The sequence below is a fragment of the Danaus plexippus genome, chromosome 4, assembly GCF_018135715.1.
Source record: "Danaus plexippus chromosome 4, MEX_DaPlex, whole genome shotgun sequence".
Taxonomy (NCBI): Eukaryota; Metazoa; Arthropoda; class Insecta; order Lepidoptera; family Nymphalidae; genus Danaus; species Danaus plexippus.
This window is the reverse complement of record NC_083538.1, coordinates 6,329,526-6,348,499: the sequence shown is the minus strand read 5'-3', so window position 1 is coordinate 6,348,499 and position 18,974 is coordinate 6,329,526. Positions and strand designations below refer to the sequence as shown.

General features: G+C 34.5%; 1 protein-coding gene across 1 annotated transcript in view; it reads right to left on the bottom strand.

The window, feature by feature from the left end:
• LOC116768350 (headcase protein) overlaps positions 1-15,916 on the bottom strand; it is a 44,952-nt gene extending 29,036 nt beyond the window's left edge. Inside the window, exon 1 of the mRNA XM_032659043.2 lies at positions 15,103-15,916. Coding sequence (XP_032514934.2) covers positions 15,103-15,692 — 590 coding nt within the window. The 5' untranslated portion in view covers positions 15,693-15,916. The remainder of the gene's footprint in view (positions 1-15,102) is intronic.
• Between the last annotated feature and the right edge of the window lie 3,058 nt (positions 15,917-18,974).

The following is an 18,974-nucleotide window of genomic DNA, read 5'->3' as shown; positions in this document are numbered from 1 at the left end:
AAGATAAATACGACGATTATATTTAATTAATGGCTCCCAAAATGTCAAACCGTTGAACTAAAATGTCAAACGGTTTTTGGTATTACAAAAAATATATATGTCTATATAAGTAAAGAATAAGAAAAATACCATAAAATATTGTTTACTTGATCTATTTTCAAATGCAGCGTAATAAAAGATCTTGTTTACGAGTAACAAACTTTTTTTAAATCAATACCTACATAGTGAATGCAATATGGCGTCAGTGGCCTTGGATGATGAATAAAAATAACATTGTTTGTCGAACTGTTGGCGCGAATTTGTATCCATGCGTTATGTTATGTTCTTTTACGCATAAATATTTAAAAATATACCAATCGAATGTAACAGAATGAATTGTTGTTAGTTACGTGTATTTAAATAAAATTCAAACGGGATATTCAGATATTTTCAACTAAATCTTAATATTATCCTGACAGCTGTCGGGGAAACGCTAAAAGCATTGCAAAAGATTCATTACATGCTATAATAATGTTTGTGTTTAACAAACAATGACTGAGGTCGTCCGGTCTGTAGTTGTTTTAAGCGACAAGCCAAAAATTATAAAATATCCATTTTAAATTGAAATTAAATATAATAAATGACTTTTTTATATAAATGAATTAATTTATAGTGACCTTTTCCATACAATGTTTACTACCATTTTATTTTGTACATCTGAACTTTGACCAAATTAAGGACTTAATGGTAGTTTTTTCGTCAAAACAATAAGCCTTTTTTAATCACATAATAAGTGCTATAATAAAATGAAACATAAATATTACGTTTAAAAACTATTTGCAATTAAATGCTTGGGAATTGAGCACAAACTTGTGATTACTTCAACTCTAGTTAATTAAAATTGCTATATTTAGCAGATATATCTTTTAAAACGTTAAAATTTAAACCATTAAATAAAAAGAACACAACACGCTATCACAATACGTAGTTATAAAAGTATGTGCATATTAATTAAATTCATTCTGCCATAAACATTAAAGTATGAAATATAAAAATATCATCTATACTGTATACACTATACATGAACAGAAGCGGTCTGTTAAGTTTAGTGCGATAAGCCGTCTATTGTGATTTGAAAGTAGACACTTAGTGGGAGCTGAGAACCGGTATCCGACTTTCTCATTCAGCCCACGACTGGCTCGGTCGGATCGGGGTCCAGTTTCATAGCGATTCTAAAACATTCAATATTGACTGACCCTGACATTGTTCTTTATCGTCAGTGCGTTCTGATTGTTCTTGCTTTATGATCTATGCGATGTGATTTTGAACTGAAATACAATATTTTGTTAGTTAAGTGACATGGCCTTAAAATACCACAACGATTTTTGTTGTTTCAGTAATGATAGATTGGCATTCAAAATATTGATCTACCATGACGCCTTTAATATGGATAAGTAAATATTACTAATAAAGAATTAACTGTTAAATGCATCGTCGTCAGTATAGACTTCAAAATTACACTGCAAATCAAGCTAGCGCCATCTATTATTTAAAGACTTCATACAAAATATAACTCCCATGTCCTATCCCCGCGGGAGCAACACTACTTCGGAACAATTCATCCTGTATCCATATAATGTCATTATGATATGTCGCGCCGACAGCCTTCTCGTATCGAAAATATTCCTTTTCGTGTATTCGTTCATTATAATTGTTTTCAAATTACCCACTTCACCGATGTTAATAACTTTATTAATACATCAGGTGATTAGTTTTTCCAAGTACCCACAATTGTAATATAGAATTTACCATATAAAAGTCAAAGCATAATCGTACTGAATTCATTCTACATTGGTCGCTCTTAGGAGCCACAGTGGTAGAATCTCCGCTATACAATTTTTGACATTCATTGTAAGAATTTGTTAGCAATAAACAAGTATCATTTTGAGTAAAGACTATCTTTGCTTCAAAATGGAAGTCTGTCCATCGTCATCGGTACTTAACGCCCAGACTCGAAAGCCTTTTAAAGGACTAGGGTCTTGGCCAAGGTTCCACGAGGATCCCACCACTCTCACATCAGAAGCAGGGACGTCTTACGCCACACTTTTAATCGCCGGATCGTCTACATGAAATCGCCTGGTTCAACATACAACTCTGCACGTTTTTGAAGACTCAAGAACCGTTGCACCACAATTTTTGAGATGAAGACAAGACATGGGGCATCTTGTTTCCTATTGAGGAACCAGAATCTTTGAACGAGTAGGAAGTTCGAATGAAAATAACTTTCTTTCTTCAAGAAGTTCGAAAACATATGGCGAAGAGTTACCAACGACAAATTAAGTCAAAAAAAAAATGCCGTTTTTGGAAGCTGCTATTGAAAATACAGGTGACAAAAATTAAGAACGTAAGTACTCATTCCTTACCTAAACTGATTTTTCTAGCTGCCACTGCAAGATTAAAAAGTCGAGTTAACGATGGTTATCGCAAGGAACCTCCCATTTCACTTCAAACTATTATTAAATCTTATCATTTTATCATTGGATCGGGCTTATTTTGCTATAGATGCAAATAACGTCACCCTTAGGATGCTACTGCAACAGTAATGTCAATCACTAAAGATATTTCCTAGCAATAAGTGAACATAGCAGTCCTACATTCACCACTATGGTAAAATAAGTTCAAAATTTATCTCTTATTGCCCTTTTTGATAGTGGTACTGGTTGTGCCGTTATTAGAGCATCTTTAAAAAAAAAAAAAAAAAATAAAAAAAAATCCTTGGTCGTCATTTACTAACGAACTAGATGGAGTCGGTTCGGTTCTGGTCATATTCCTTTCGGATAATACTATAATCAGTTTATTTGTCTTGTCAGTTCATGAGCTTTCCGTTGAGATGTTCTTGGGAACAAATCATTTAGAGAAAAATGGCCTCACCGTTATTGTTACATATGGGGCTGGTATTGGTTTCGTTCTTAAATATGATCCATTTAAAAACTTCAACGTAGTCATTCATAAATGTTGATTCAGACTTATAGACGTAATAAATAATACTTAATACCTTAGACGAAAATAAATCATCTGCTTGCTCTTTTTGGACATATGTTCGTCGGTGGCTTCGGTAGTTTTTCGAATAATATTGAGTGCTCTTTCTTCAAAAAAAGTATGTTGAATATCTTTGTAACTTAATTTCAAAGGGAAAAGTGCGTCCCGGCTGACGAAAAGTAAAATATTCTATAAAATCTCCCTATTTCCAGAACCATTAACCAAGAAATACAATTCAACGGTCTTGCAGGGAGTTTTAGAAAGTTTATTCCCAATTTCTGTATACATCATAACGCCTTAACCAAGAAAAGTAAAATTGGAATTCGATTCACGAACAAGAGATGACTCGTAATATGATAATATAATTCCTAACAGCTGAGCTTGTTCTCCCTATATTTCAAGAAAACGCTTCTATAGAAACATATGTCGAGGCAAGGTCTCTTGGTTATAGGGCAGTACTCATTCAAGTCCTAAAACAAAAGACAGCATGCTGTCGATTATAGGAGAATACGAACTACTGATGCTGAAAACGGATACCATTTGTAGGAGCTTTAAACTCGCGTAGTGGTCTTCGTCATTAAATATATTCACTCTTTCTTTTATAGTTGATAATTCAAATCATTAACAAAACTTTGACTCCTTGAAAGCATCTAAGTACAAACGAGTTCTTCTTTCACGTATTCACCGTTGGTGAGATTTCCTTCATAATTTTGATTTTGGTGTTGAATATAAGAAATGTGATAGACTACAGAATGCTGACTTCGGTCCGAATCTTGTCCATTTTAAAGAATCACTGGTGAATATTATTACCCTCGGGTCATAATATGGATGAAAATGTTTAAGTTTGTCAGTATCAAGACAACTCAGATTGCTTCCCATACCAAATCACTCTTCGGCATTGGAAGTCATCCGCGTGTACGTTGCTAGTAAACTTGGTATACCAAAAGAAATATAATCGTTGACAGGGGTGGTGAGTTGTTAGGAGAGGTTAAAACTTTCTGTGATCGTTTTGGAATTAGTATTTACTCCGTATAGCCAGGTATTAGCCGAGCAAATGGATCAGTAAAGTGCTTCAATCCATCTTGAAAAATTGTTTCGTGTTGATCAAGAAATTGGTAACTTCTGAATGGCATATTGCATTGGACTTTAGCTAACGTTAAAATTTTACAAGTCATAAAACATTAGCATTTCTCCATTAACTTTACTGACACGACGTCATCATTGCTCCATTATCATCACTGCTCCATTAGAATATCAAAATTTTATAAACATAGATGGGAATATAACATTAGACCTAGGTCTTGGCGAACCCTAAGAGATTTAATAATAACCGTTATTTTTCTAAGCATGTTACAGGAAGAGGAAAACCACGAAAAATTGCTAAAAGCAACTAACCCACACGAACGGATGGCAGTGTCGCAGATTGATGAGTTTGATGACAACAAGCTTACGAATACCAACTGAAACAACATCTACTAAATCCTCCAAAACTTTACAGGTTCTCATGACACGTGTAGTGTATGCACATCACACCTACAAGATTCTACAAAACGATGTCATGACACGTAGTGCATGCACATCACATCTACAAAATTCTACAAACCGATGGCATGACACGTGTAGTGTATGCACATCACACCTACAAGATTCTACAAAACGATGTCATGACACGTAGTGCATGCACATCACATCTACAAAATTCTACAAACCGATGGCATGACACGTGTAGTGTATGCACATCACAACATCTACAAACTTCTACAAACCGATGGCATGACTCGTGTAGTGTATGCGCATCACACCTACAAGATTCTACAAACCGATGGCATGACACGTGTAGTGTATGCACATCACAACATCTACAAACTTCTACAAACCGATGGCATGACTCGTGTAGTGTATGCACATCACACCTACAAGATTCTACAAAACGATGTCATGACACGTAGTGCATGCACATCACATCTACAAAATTCTACAAACCGATGGCATGACACGTGTAGTGTATGCACATCACAACATCTACAAACTTCTACAAACCGATGGCATGACTCGTGTAGTGTATGCGCATCACACCTACAAGATTCTACAAACCGATGGCATGACACGTGTAGTGTATGCACATCACAACATCTACAAACTTCTACAAACCGATGGCATGACTCGTGTAGTGTATGCACATCACACCTACAAGATTCTACAAAACGATGTCATGACACGTGTAGTGTATGCACATCACATCTACAAAATTCTACAAACCGATGGTAAGATATGTGGAGTGTATGCACATATAGACGTCTCCAAAATTCTAGTCGCATCCTTACATCTGAATATTTCTAGAAATTACTTTAGAATTTCGATTTGATTTCGAAGTCACAATATATTATGAGAACTAGACGTTGGCGCTGAGCACGCACCAACCGTCAGTATGGCCGTGTCGCGCCGACAGCCTTCTCGTATCGAAAATATTCCTTTTCGTGTATTCGTTCATTATAATTGTTTTCAAATTACCCACTTCACCGATGTTAATAACTTTATTAATACATCAGGTGATTAGTTTTTCCAAGTACCCACAATTGTAATATAGAATTTACCATATAAAAGTCAAAGCATAATCGTACTGAATTCATTCTACATTGGTCGCTCTTAGGAGCCACAGTGGTAGAATCTCCGCTATACAATTTTTGACATTCATTGTAAGAATTTGTTAGCAATAAACAAGTATCATTTTGAGTAAAGACTATCTTTGCTTCAAAATGGAAGTCTGTCCATCGTCATCGGTACTTAACGCCCAGACTCGAAAGCCTTTTAAAGGACTAGGGTCTTGGCCAAGGTTCCACGAGGATCCCACCACTCTCACAGATACATGAACTATACTATAATCGATTTATTTATAACTAACTATTCAGTATTTATGTACGAAGATGAAACAAACATCCATCCATTCATATAACCTTTAGCGTTCGCAATGTTAGGATGGGTTTGATAGGTGCTATCAATAAAAGGTACGATCTCCATCGACATGTCATTATATAATTACATTGAATTATCGCCTGCACTTTATGACTACGACTGTGCCAAAGGAAAGCCAGCTCTAAACACAGTAATTATTCTTCAAGAACGAGTTTCCAAACGCGTAGGAGTTAACTTTGTAGATCGTTAAAAATTACATCATTGCGATGTTTACGGATCGTTGTATCACGCATAAATCTGCTAAATAAGACATTATTAACATTATTAACCGACATTAATAACAACAAAAAATTATTATAGCAAAAAAATATCTTAATCTCAAAAGTATTATTGATAAAATTGGCTGATTAAGGTTTAAATACCATTTATTTTAATTAAAATAATATCACATGAATAAAATTTGTATTATAATAGCCCAGAAAATAACAATTCAGTTTTAAGTCATATTATTTCTTTTCCTTTAGCGTGAAACGGTTAAAGCATTTTTTTTATCAGCGTTGTTGTAAACAACAAAGACCTTGGCCTTGGTAACACAATGGGCCCCACCAAATTTGATTATCTAACTCACGACACGATTGCGCCGCTTGCCATTTTTAAAATGACGCATAAGTTTATTATTTGTTTAGGTGTTTATACAAAATGTAAGGAGGAATACCACTTGTTCGTTTTGTTAATGTGGTAGTATTATCATATGTCAACATACACTATACAATAGGGTGTAAACTGGACTAATGGCAGGTTCTATTTTGGCGTAATTATAAATTTTCATAGATAAATGTTTATTAAATTCTGCCCATCTTTGTGGATATTCTAAAATCTCCAAACCTTCATTAAGATTCTAACAGTGTCCCGCATCATGAACAAAGAAGCCGATTCCTCTATCGGATTATTGAAGGCAAAATTTTCCCTCATTAACGATTCATGTCCGAATGTTTCTTTGAAATTTGATATGAGCGTTGGGGACAAAGAACCCGATTATAAAATATCACAATAACTAAGGTTTCATGTTAAGCCTTATGTGATGCATATAGATTTTGGTTACCAGAAACTGGATTGTGTAAGAGCCGAAACAAACGGGCAATAAAAATAATAAGTCAATTAGTGAATAGCGCGGGGGCGTGGAGTTCGAGCCCGTCTCATTGTATATATATTTATGTAGTGCAATCGAGCTTAATTCAATGGCCTATTATTTTTGGAAAGTACACACATGTTTCAATGAATATTTCATTTGTTACGGTTTCACTAATATTTTATCTGATTAAATTGATTAACAATGTATTTATGTAAATAGTTTTTATTATCCCGTGTGTTGTATAGTCCAGGCACTATTATATTTTATTTATCCGATTAATATCTGGTCCAGATTGAAATATCAATCAATCATATAACTGCCATTTAGGTAATTGACTGCAACGATTAAATTTTAAAATAGAACCAATAGTTTTTAGCAAATACATTCTTTATCGTTATTTCATGTAAATATATTCTCACATAAATAATATGATTTACGACGTCAAGCTGGAAAACATTTTAGTTACAAATTCTTTAATTATATCTGCTCATACCTGTATCAATAAAAACTCGATCTCTTTGGATAAGTTGAGTAAGACAGTGTTTGACAGCCGGTTTTAAAGAAAATTATTAGAAAGCAACTAATTTGTAACAAGCCGCAAGAACAAGAATATGTAGAGTATGTATTAATTTTATACCTTACTCTTTGTCGTTTTCATAACTCGCCAGAAAAAAAAAATCATTTAACGGCTTACATCGTGTTTCTTTTCTTTAAAATTAAAAGTTTTGAATGAAATAAGCCTATAGAATCAAGACACAAAATATAAAATTTTTCAACAAGAGTGTTTTTTTAAAAATCGCAAACGGAATTATGATTAAAGCATGTCGTTAAACAGCGATTTAATAATTTTGGCGTGTAAAATAACAAGATAATTTATCACGATTTAGCCATAAATGTTTAAAAGCCCATAGTTTTATTGTCATATGACAAGAGCTGTGAATATAAATTGCATGTTGTATGGCGCAAGCGCAACTGAGCAACTCAAATTACTGAGAACAAACATTTAAAAAGCAAATATCTGCAATATTTATATTGAGACTCATATTTGCTGCTCGCCGTCTCTTTCTTCTATATTAAACAAAGAGCAATGGCTATATTATCCATGGAAAGATTTTGAAATTGTAAGTACGGTATATACATAATATTATCACGATCAATACACAATTAGCCAGTACCATATTGAATGGCGAAAATTGGGGGAAAAAAATGTAGGCTAACACGCATACCAAGAGATTGCAAGAAAAAACGAATGAATCAAATAAAAACTGCAGATTTGTTTCAAAATATAGCAACACTATTCTAAGTAGAGTCCAATAATGGCATTGATTTATCAGCGTGATAATAAGTGTTAAACATTATGCAACCAACTCACGGACAAAAAATATATTGCTGTCTATTTCCCCACCTCGCGTTATATACCTCACATTTTTTTTTCCTCTCTTATACACGGTTATATAAAATATAAACAGAACAGACGCGGTCTTAACGAACAATTGTTAGTTGTTATAACTTACTTAATTATTCATTATTCTTGACATTGCCAACAGACTATAATGGTTCTATTATTGGGACCGCTCATTGCGTTTAACGTATCATGACTACGGTTTATTTACGTGTGACTAATAAAATGTAGATAAGTATATAGATAATGTCGGTGTTTACGTCTCGGTGGTGTGTTGTAGCTGCAATTATATTTATATAGTTCAATATTTATATGTCTCAGCGGCGTATATTATATACTTAGCTATATAACATATACCTAATACATCTCACAAGCATATATTATATACTTAGCTATATAACATATAATCAATATATTACGAATTAAACCATTGAAATATAGCATTGTTATAGCCATGAAATGCATTTACTTTATAATATTAATGTTATTAGAATGTTCTTACAAACGCTTATCGGTAACGTGACAACGCGACCCGATTGTTACATAGTACGTATATAGAAAACACAGACCTTGTAAAACTATGGACGTGTTGAGTGTGGTTAGTTCTTAGAGCGCAATAATGATTATGGCCAACAATTTTATGGCGACACTAATAGATGATGTTTAAAAATACACGGTTGCGCAACCGATACTAGAATGCACTATGCACTTATACCTATCGTTACATTGTGAGAGGAAACTGCGTAGTACGAATCATATACATTATACATAGTTAAAGTTATAAAGATAGCCCATAGAGTATATTGAGGCTCAGAAATAAATTGACATCAGTGACTGAATTGTATATTTTGAATTATTATTATGTTGACAATATATAGTATGTATAGATAAAATTATTTTGATTTTTTATTCAATCATAGGATTATATGTCTATTTTCCCCATTACATGTCTCTAGTTGAGCTGTAAATCTATATTCCTATTTTCATGTGACTGTTGCGTAAACAGCGTGCATTAGGCACTCCGGGATCGTAGTTAGCCACTGTAATATTGTTTTAGATTTATTACAATGCTTTACATAGGAGTGTCAAGTCAACGCAGCGATAAATCAGGATACAGTCATTAGCAGCACATTGCAACTGATATCTGGGGATTAACAAGCGAAGTCAGGGGCTACACGCAAGCGTAAATGAGATTCTTCGGCTACATAGTAAATAAAGGAGATTTAGAGGTACCGAATTAAATCATTTCCTTGTATGACAGGTGAATGGATTGTGAAGCCGCAACCAAGAGGAGAGATAACCACATCGTCAAGTAAATGTCAAATGATTTTAATACTTATCGCTTGTTGTCTCTGTATTGTCTCTATATTTAAATAAAACTTAAAGATCAATAAAAGTCACGTCGATTATTGTTCTCATTGTAATATAGTTATTAACAAAATTATAAAGCGTATAAAGGTCTCTTAACAATTTCCTGAATTGTTTGTCAGATTTAACCTTTAGAACAACATTTGGTGTTGGGTATCGTGAACTACTGATCTTTTTATCGTATCTTACCTTAGCTTTAAATTTCAACATCTACAATACTATGCACTTAAAATAAACATGATTTCAGTAGATGCATTATAATAAACTCAATTCAACCTCAACATGTACTTCAAAGTGTAGGCAATCATGATGCCAAGATATTTGTTTGTGCTCTGAAATGCGGAGACCGGGAGTGACGTTTGACAGCGTATGGAACAGTAACGTCGATGATTTTATTTTTAGAACTGAAAATAAAGCTTCGCTTTCAAATTTAATTGCATCGACGATCGCCCGCCTCGCGACGCAAATAGCAGCATCACGACCCTGAACCTACCCGAACTTACTTCTATGTTGGCTCAGATGATGTAGATAAATTGTTAGGAAAGGAAACAGATCGAAAATCATGACTCGGTTACATCATTTGCCAGGATTTATTTCGATAGGTTAGACCAAATTATACACGACGTATATGATTTTTATCTCCAATTAACCTTTATTACCATTTCTCGATTTGATATTTTACGTAACATCAATTTCACCCTGCCGCCTTTATTAGGCGAGTTCATCGGATAGAATAGAATTTACAGACTGCTTTTAAATTGCTCTGAACTCGTTACAAAGTCGTTTTAGCTGTCTTGAAAGTTGTATTGAATCCTGACATATAGCGTCGTATAAGGTTGGTCAACTACGTCTAGTCAACAAAACTTAAGAGTCATTTCGAGAATTAATGACTGAATTATGCATAGAACGGTCTGAATTGTCGCTGCTTTGCCGGCTGACTGCGTAATGAACTATTGCAACTGCTGACCGGCCATGCATGGATTGCATTAAACCTTAATTATTATAAAAAAACAATACCTAAATACAAAAGATCAAAGCAGTTGACAGCTAGCGGTAATAGTACATGAACTTTTTTAACCAAATTAGTAAACGTTTTGGGCTGTTTTACGTTCTGCGCAAATTGCATTTGCAGTTTCATCAATAAAATTTGATACAGCATTAAGCGAACTTGAACGATGGGGAGAGGGCTTTGTTGCATCGCATTACAGTGAAGCATATTGGTGCGTGCACACACAACTACAACACAGTGCATAAAATGCACACATAAATAAGTCTTTGCCAGGCTATGCATAATCACAGAAATTTGCAAGTAAAATTTCGAGACGCGACATTTTTAAGCCCAGCAAATGTATTGTTGAAAGGTTCAGGATACAACTACATATAACGACCAAAACTCGGTACAAGGTCGGCCACTTACGCGAAGGCGAGGTACGGAACGCACGCTTCGGAGTGAGATGCACGTAGACGGGGTTCGGGAGGATATTGTAGTCAGCTGCAATTTATGCAGGCATGCGCTGTTGCGTCGATCACGCCCTAAAAACTACGTTAACGAGCCCCGCCGCCATCTACCACTGAGGACATGGGAACGGAAATCGCCACCTCGTCTGATGAGAATTTAAGACGTCAGCGACTTTTTAAAACAAATTTTTAGTATCATATTTCGTTTTTATGCATGTGAAAATTTATATGTAATAATAGCGAATGATCATTGAATTTTATTATCGTTTTTCCTTAATGTCCACAATGCAGCCGTCTAGATATATCTATCTAGGTGTTTAAATGTAAATCTATGTGTCTGTATTTATCAATACCCTTTTGCGGCCTCCCCACTAGCGTGTTTACGCGCCACTGACGACTGACTCACAACGGTCGCGCCTCACTCCTCACTTTAAGGCGATTCTCAATGATATTAATGATTTAATTAGACATAATTTGAACATGTATATAATATTAATCTAATGGAAATAGCAGAATGCAATTTAGCTATTTTTTAAGAGACCTAGACTTAGGATATCAGAAATACACTGGGAGAAACTTATATTTAAACTTTACCTCTAGAAATACCTTTAAAAATCTAAATTTTTCTACGTGTACATAATAATAATAATAATAATAGGCAATAGAAAGCCGACAGAATTGTGCTTTTTTATTTAATTGCATGGAGACGTGTTTCCGTCTCAAGGCTACAAATAAACGTGATCAAACTTTTTTGTGTTAAAGCGCAATTTGCACACAAAAAACATTTCCTGCAAAAGTAAACATAATGTTTACATAATCAACGAAATTAAGACAAACTTTTACGGAGGGTAACTGAAATAAATTCTTCGTTGGTGATTATATTCACAAATTAATGCACTATACATATAAGGATAGCAACGTAATTTCCCCAAATCGAATACCTTTTTTTAAAAGATTGATATAAAAACTTTTTGGAATCATTTTCTTTGAATAAAAAAAAAAAAAAGATATGTATTAATCTTGATATTTCTTTATTTCGTTACATTATAATTCAGCAGCCGACACATCCTGCGGTTGTTATTAGTCTACAAATGGATAGTTTAGGTCTAACTTGTCTGAATCACGGACGCTCATATACGATCAGGTACGTATTGAATACTAATGATTCATAATTTTTTATTTTTTTTTATACACAATTGCATTCGTTCACAATTTAAGAACATTACATAATTTTACTCCACTCTTTAAGCACACTGTTTACTATATTTACAGTAGATTTATTCAGCAGTTTTTTTTTTTAATTTAAACGTATTTTAAAGCTGACATTTGCATAATCAATGTACGCGAGGTTAATGAAAATTTGTGTGTTTTTGTTTTTTGTCAAATAAAACAATACATTTCTCATTCCTACATGACAACTTTAATGTTGAGAGTATTAACTGGAGGTCGATCCCCAACTCGTTCTTATAGGTCAAGTTATCAAGTATGTCGAAGGACTTTCGATCGCAGACGGTAAAGATGACAAATTCATGAAAATCAGCTTAAATTACAATGACATATATCATTCGCATTATTTGTTTAAAGTTACTATGCTGAATAACAACAAAAAAATATCAAGGTTTTATATTCAAGATCTTGAAATTGCTTGATTACTCTCATTTTTTATGTATCAGACACTTCCCGAGTATCGTTCAGTTAGAATATATGCTTAAATACTTTCAGTACCCACGTATGTTAATGCAGAGTCAATCTAGATAGGCTTCGAAGACAGAGGCAACGGCTGTTATAAACAAAAATTTTCTTCATATTAAATTAATTTCAATTACCTACTTTGTTGCTTCAATTGATTTAGTATTGCCAATATAATAAAAATGCAAGTGCCATAAAGTAACAGAGAAGTAAACAAATAAATATGGTCTCGTTTAAATATTCAGCGATCGTTAAAATATATTTATAATAAATATATATTATAGTGTAATAAAATCTTTGAACGTCGTAGAACATAAATCGCCTGTTGTGTTTATTCTCAGTTAGCGAACATATTTAAATATTAAACAGATAAACTTCTATTTTAACATGTAGCAATTTAAAACGCATTAAGATAAGAATTTCTAGAAGGTACCACAAATATTGGGGTCATAGAAATCAATTTTCTTCAGCGATTATAACGCTTTATTACGTTCTCTGTGTTGAAAATTAAAAAAAAAAAAAACAAAAATTTCACGGTAATCCGTATTGATTACCATTTTCATGGTTATTTATTTAATGTAATATTTTTTTTCAACATACAAACTTTTCTGTTCACATAAAAACGAAATTGACATCATAATCGTATTAACTCAACGACGTGTGTTGAAAACGGTGTATTTCTAAACGGGAATAGTTTTTAAATAAATATGATGACAATTAGATAAAGGTAATATTAAAGTTCCGCTTCATCCAGCGAAGAAACCGCAACAATTTGGACAAGTGGCATCTGGCGCAATTTGGGGAAAATGCATTTTTATATAACTATGGAGTATGGACGGAAACGGAAACCAGATGTGCAACGAAGCGTGTGTGTGGGACCGGCGAAATTGCATTTTTAGGGCTCCAGTTCGGGATGCGTTTTCCGTGCGAATAAAATAACAAGAATGTCAAAGTGTTTTTTATTTTACTTTTTATGTTCCAATTGCAATTTAAAACTGTTATATTTCACGTTCCGTTTCAACGGAATTATTTTTAATATAGAATGACAAAATGGCGAAGCGGTTGCATGTGTTTGAGATAAGTTAGCAAAACGATTATTGGATAGGTATTCGATAATTGAGGAAAATTATGCATAAATAAAACGTTTATTGCCTTTTTCCATATACTTATTACTTACAAATAATTATAAAAGAAAGTTAAAATTGAGGCATTCGATTTAAAATATGAAAACAGGTGCAACAAAAAATACTATGGATTGAATATTAATTACAATGGACCCGGCGCATTTCAATTTCAGACTCATTTGTAAGTACAGGTGAAACGAAAATTAATAATAATCAAGGGCTTCGTCGGATCCATACGATTTTTGTATCAATTAATGTCATCCAAGCAGCTGCTTTTAATTATGGTAAATTAATTAACATATTTTTTTAAACAGCTGAAGGTGATACGTAATATCTGAAGAGATTCAAATTTGGAAAAGTGACACATTTCTTACAAGGAAAATATAATTAAATGTTTTACAGTCAATTAAAATTAATATTTTTCCCTGAAAATATAATACTTTGTAACAAACGAAGGACGTTATATTTAATTTAAATTTAAGATAGTATAAGATTATTTACTTGACTGCTTATATGATTATTATGTATTTGGTTTTTATCGTATTTAATATCATTTGAGGGTTGTTATTCCAACGTGATCATTTCAATGCATACCAGTGTGGGGCCGGTTTTCGAAGCCGGGCTACGAATACCAGTTCCCAACCAATTATACGTGTCTTTTTACTCGTATTAATATAAACAAGCGGCGAGCACTCAATAACAACGAAGGCAAAGCCACATACAAAACAGTGTGTAGGTGTCGTTGTATTTTATACGGTTTGCAATATTACCGTCGGAACCGGAGCCACTTGTACTAATCCCAGGAATTAAGGCGTGATTTGTTTATTATTTTAGCCGTATGTTTATGCTAAGGAAGACATGTCTCGACTTGTAATACTCCATGCATTTGCCCCCACGTCTACGTACCTACGCCATGAATAATGTATTATTCTGATTACAGTGGTTCTTATAAGTTTCTTACGCGATAACAAAAACATAGTGAAAATAAAAATCCTCACCTAACTCTGTCGGATACTATTTCGGGCTTAGAGTTCCTCTTGGCTGGTGTCAGCGAGTGTGGTGGAGCGTGTGTCGGGCTTGTCGATGGCTCCGAAGGTGCGGATGGCGGCGAGCATGACCCTGAACTTGAAAGACTGAACGCCCTTGAGCGCGTGTCTACCGCCGCCGGAGTCCTGCCAGGACGAGCTCGCCTACGCTTCTTCTTCTCTTCCTCGGCCCTGATAGCTGTTCCCGGTGGAATCCAATCGAGATCTTTCTTTAAATGTCCTCGCCCACATCGGCAACCGCAGGCCTTAAATGCTAGATCGTAGCCCTTCTTCGTCCACAGATTTTGATGTCTTTGCCTCTCTGACCAGGACCTGGCGCGGCCGCACGATTTCAGATAAGCGAGTACCCCGGCTTCCCATTGCTCGAAGCATTCTCTGTGCATGTATCGGCCGGCGGCGCACGTGTCATTGTTGCATAGTACGCGAATTGCGTCCTCAACACGCACAGGTTCTCGAGGTCTGAGACATTCTCCGGGTACACAACAGCCGTGAGCGTCCTCCGACTCCCGTTCCCCGGTGGCGCCTTGTCGTCGTGGAGCCATGCCTCACGATCGACTCGAATGAAATCGAACGTGCTGGCGATGTACTGTAACGCGTCACGCGAGACACATGCTTGCCGGAGCGCGCGCGGCCGACTAATAACCGCGAGTGAACGAAAGCGAAATTTCAAGAGCGCAGCGCGTCGCCGCGCCGCCGCGCCACCCGCCTGCATGCGGGGCTGACCTTGCGGGCGAGCGAGGGGTCGCGGGGGTGCAGCGAGAGGCGGGGCGAAGCGCCCGCGACGACCCGGGTGGGGAGAAAGTGCCTAGCGAATTTTCACTTTCGCGTGGTAGCCGGTAGCCGGGCCGGCGGGCAGAGGGCGAGGCGGTAGCGGTCGATGCAAACACACTACCTGAACACTGCATCGCTGTTGACTTTGCAATACTCGTTTTAAATGTACACCAATTATAAATTTTTTTGAAGTAAATTCCAGCTTCGGATATGGTTATAGCGATCTGTTCTGAATATGTAATGAATGTAATATATATATTGATACCGATGTCGTTACGAAGATCGATTTAAGTATTCGATTAATAAACTATGTAACAAAAAAAAATTACGTTAACTGTAATATTTATAGTTCATATATACTTAAAGGTCTTGGGTATATTGTGCCTACAATGATATCGTAGAATTTACTCGTACTTTAATACGCAACGCCTTTGAACAAGATCTTTGTTCACTTAGCAGAAAACCAATATTATTTTAAACTCTTGAGACATGTACATAGTTGAAAATATCTTAATGGTATATGAAAGCAAATATATCAAGCTCTTTTACGATTTGTTATCTGTCATTTTGACAGACAATATGGCGCGGCGTGGCATCGCGTTAAAACTCAGCACTTTAGATCGCACTAGTTTATGTTTATTGAAATAAACATTCAATTCAGTTACTATTTATTTATTTTAATATATGCACAGTTATTGTATTTGTAACATTTTAATTTGTTTGCTATTTTTTTCCTGTACACATAATATTACTGCGAACATAAACATGTTATTAATTTTAATGAATTCATACCAAGTACTGTTATTTTGTATATAAAAAAAAAATAAATTTTAATTTCTAGCTTAAACTCGTTTACGTAGCTTCAAATTCCATACTTGACCAGTTCCCCTTGACAATAACAAAAATTATAAATACCTTTATTCATGGCTTTTTGAAAACGCACGTGTGTTATAAAAGGAAAGACCGGTTCAAGGCTGAGCCGGGCCCATAAGAATGATAAGTACTCGGCTTTGATTCAGTGGGCAATTAAATCTTGTTTGTTTTATGACTCAGTTTATTACTCGCGGTTGTAAAAATAGATTATCAATTATAGTAAAATGTTACCGATAGTCTGTTACAATGCTATAATTATGATGTATCGATTTACGATTATTGATGATGTATTTGTACGAGTAACACGCCTTTTGTTATATAAAACGAGGAAATTTCAAGAGGGATAATAGAGGGACTAGTAAAATATTGTATAGAGGACTAGTGAATGAATCTATAGAAAACTAGTGGAGCAACGTGTGACCCAATTTTATATAGTTGCCTCACCAGGTGATAGGTGCATTTCATATCGGAGGGGAAAGAACACGTGTATCAAACACCAGTCGAATTACATCCTTACAAGATTTTTTAGCCCACCCCGATAGCAAGTATCTAAAGTAAAATAGTTCTTATATCCATCTGACAAGGATCAACCTCCGAAATGGAATGGTAAAAACATAACTTTGCATACGAATTGCGTCTCAACTACCAAATACGACGTTATTAAAGGCTTTTGTCTGAAGTCCACACATCTGTGTGACCTCCTAAAGAGCCATTGAATTATTGAGATTATTTGGAGCGTAACTCTTAAACGTATTACTGGGAAAGAGTGCACTTTAATCAAACTTTTAAGTCGTGTTTATTTAACCATTACTGTCAAGTCTGTTTATTGCCTTTCGGGTATAATTTAATTTTTTACAAACTGTATCCGTGAATTACGCCTCATACTCATTGTTCAATTTATGTAATCTGCATTATGTAATGTAAATATTGTTACATACTTTCTCATATTTGTCACTTATATGACGATTATATGTTTAAAGCGAACATATTTATTAAATATTTTTTGTGTCTTATAATACTTTGTTTTATCTACACAGGTTATTTGGTTTAATTTATATACATGATGTATTAATGGGATTTTGTATTTTTTTATCTTGAAAAAATAAAGGGCAAGCTGCTATAAAACAATTTGAATTGTATACATGCAGTTGAGCGATGCGTGCAATACATATAGCATTTTACATAAAACCCTCATTTCCTCTGACACCGGGCGGATGCACTAAATGTATAATGTAACCAAGTGTTCTGACTTCGTTAACACATAATAAGGACAGTGTTTTGATGATGTGCCAATGTCTAGACCATTGTTGTGGTTAAAACGCTATTTTGATACATGCATAAGTTATATTATGTAAAATAAATTTGTGGTGGCATTATCATTATTGATTGTCGACCGGTTGCAATAAAAAAATATACATTACATTGACTTCGGCAGACGAATTTGAGTCATTGCATTCGACATTTTTTTTTTAATTAAAGGAGAACATATGACTTTAATTTTTTTGAATAGCCTTAACAATTACCAATATTTATAATATTCAGTCAGCATATTATTCAAGGTACAAAAGGTTTTGTTTGCCCGTTAATATCAAAGAGTGTAAACAGATCTTTATGCATCGAAAAATAATTTTATGTAGACATCGTACACGTGAAATTTTCTGTTTCTCAAAAAGCAATTTATTTCCAGGTGAGGGGATTTTAAATGTTGAAGTAGAGCCACGGGCGGTGTGAATTAATTAGCCCTAACGACTCAAACATCGTTTTTATTTGACCCACATCTAAGGGATAATTGTGAAAAATAAATTGTTTAATTATAACTTTTATAGGTCACTGCATAATAGCAGGTGCATCAGAGCGTACACCTGCTAAGGGGTTGTTCAAGGTTGCGAAGCTTTTTTGTTCGTTCTGTTTGCGCGTGCGCAGGAATTTTTAAACGTTAACTTGTTTTGCATCTTAGCTATAGAATAAATATAAAATATATAAAAATTTTAATTTCCACTTATAATAAAAATTAATCAATATTCACCAATGCTTTTAACGTTTCGTGTTATTCAACATTTTTCATTAATTTAGTAATAATTTATACACATATCGCTTTATGCAACATTAATTTTTTTGCTTATTTAGTTTTATCAGCACTTGATATACCTATCTCATAAAATATAATGTGTTTTATGTCT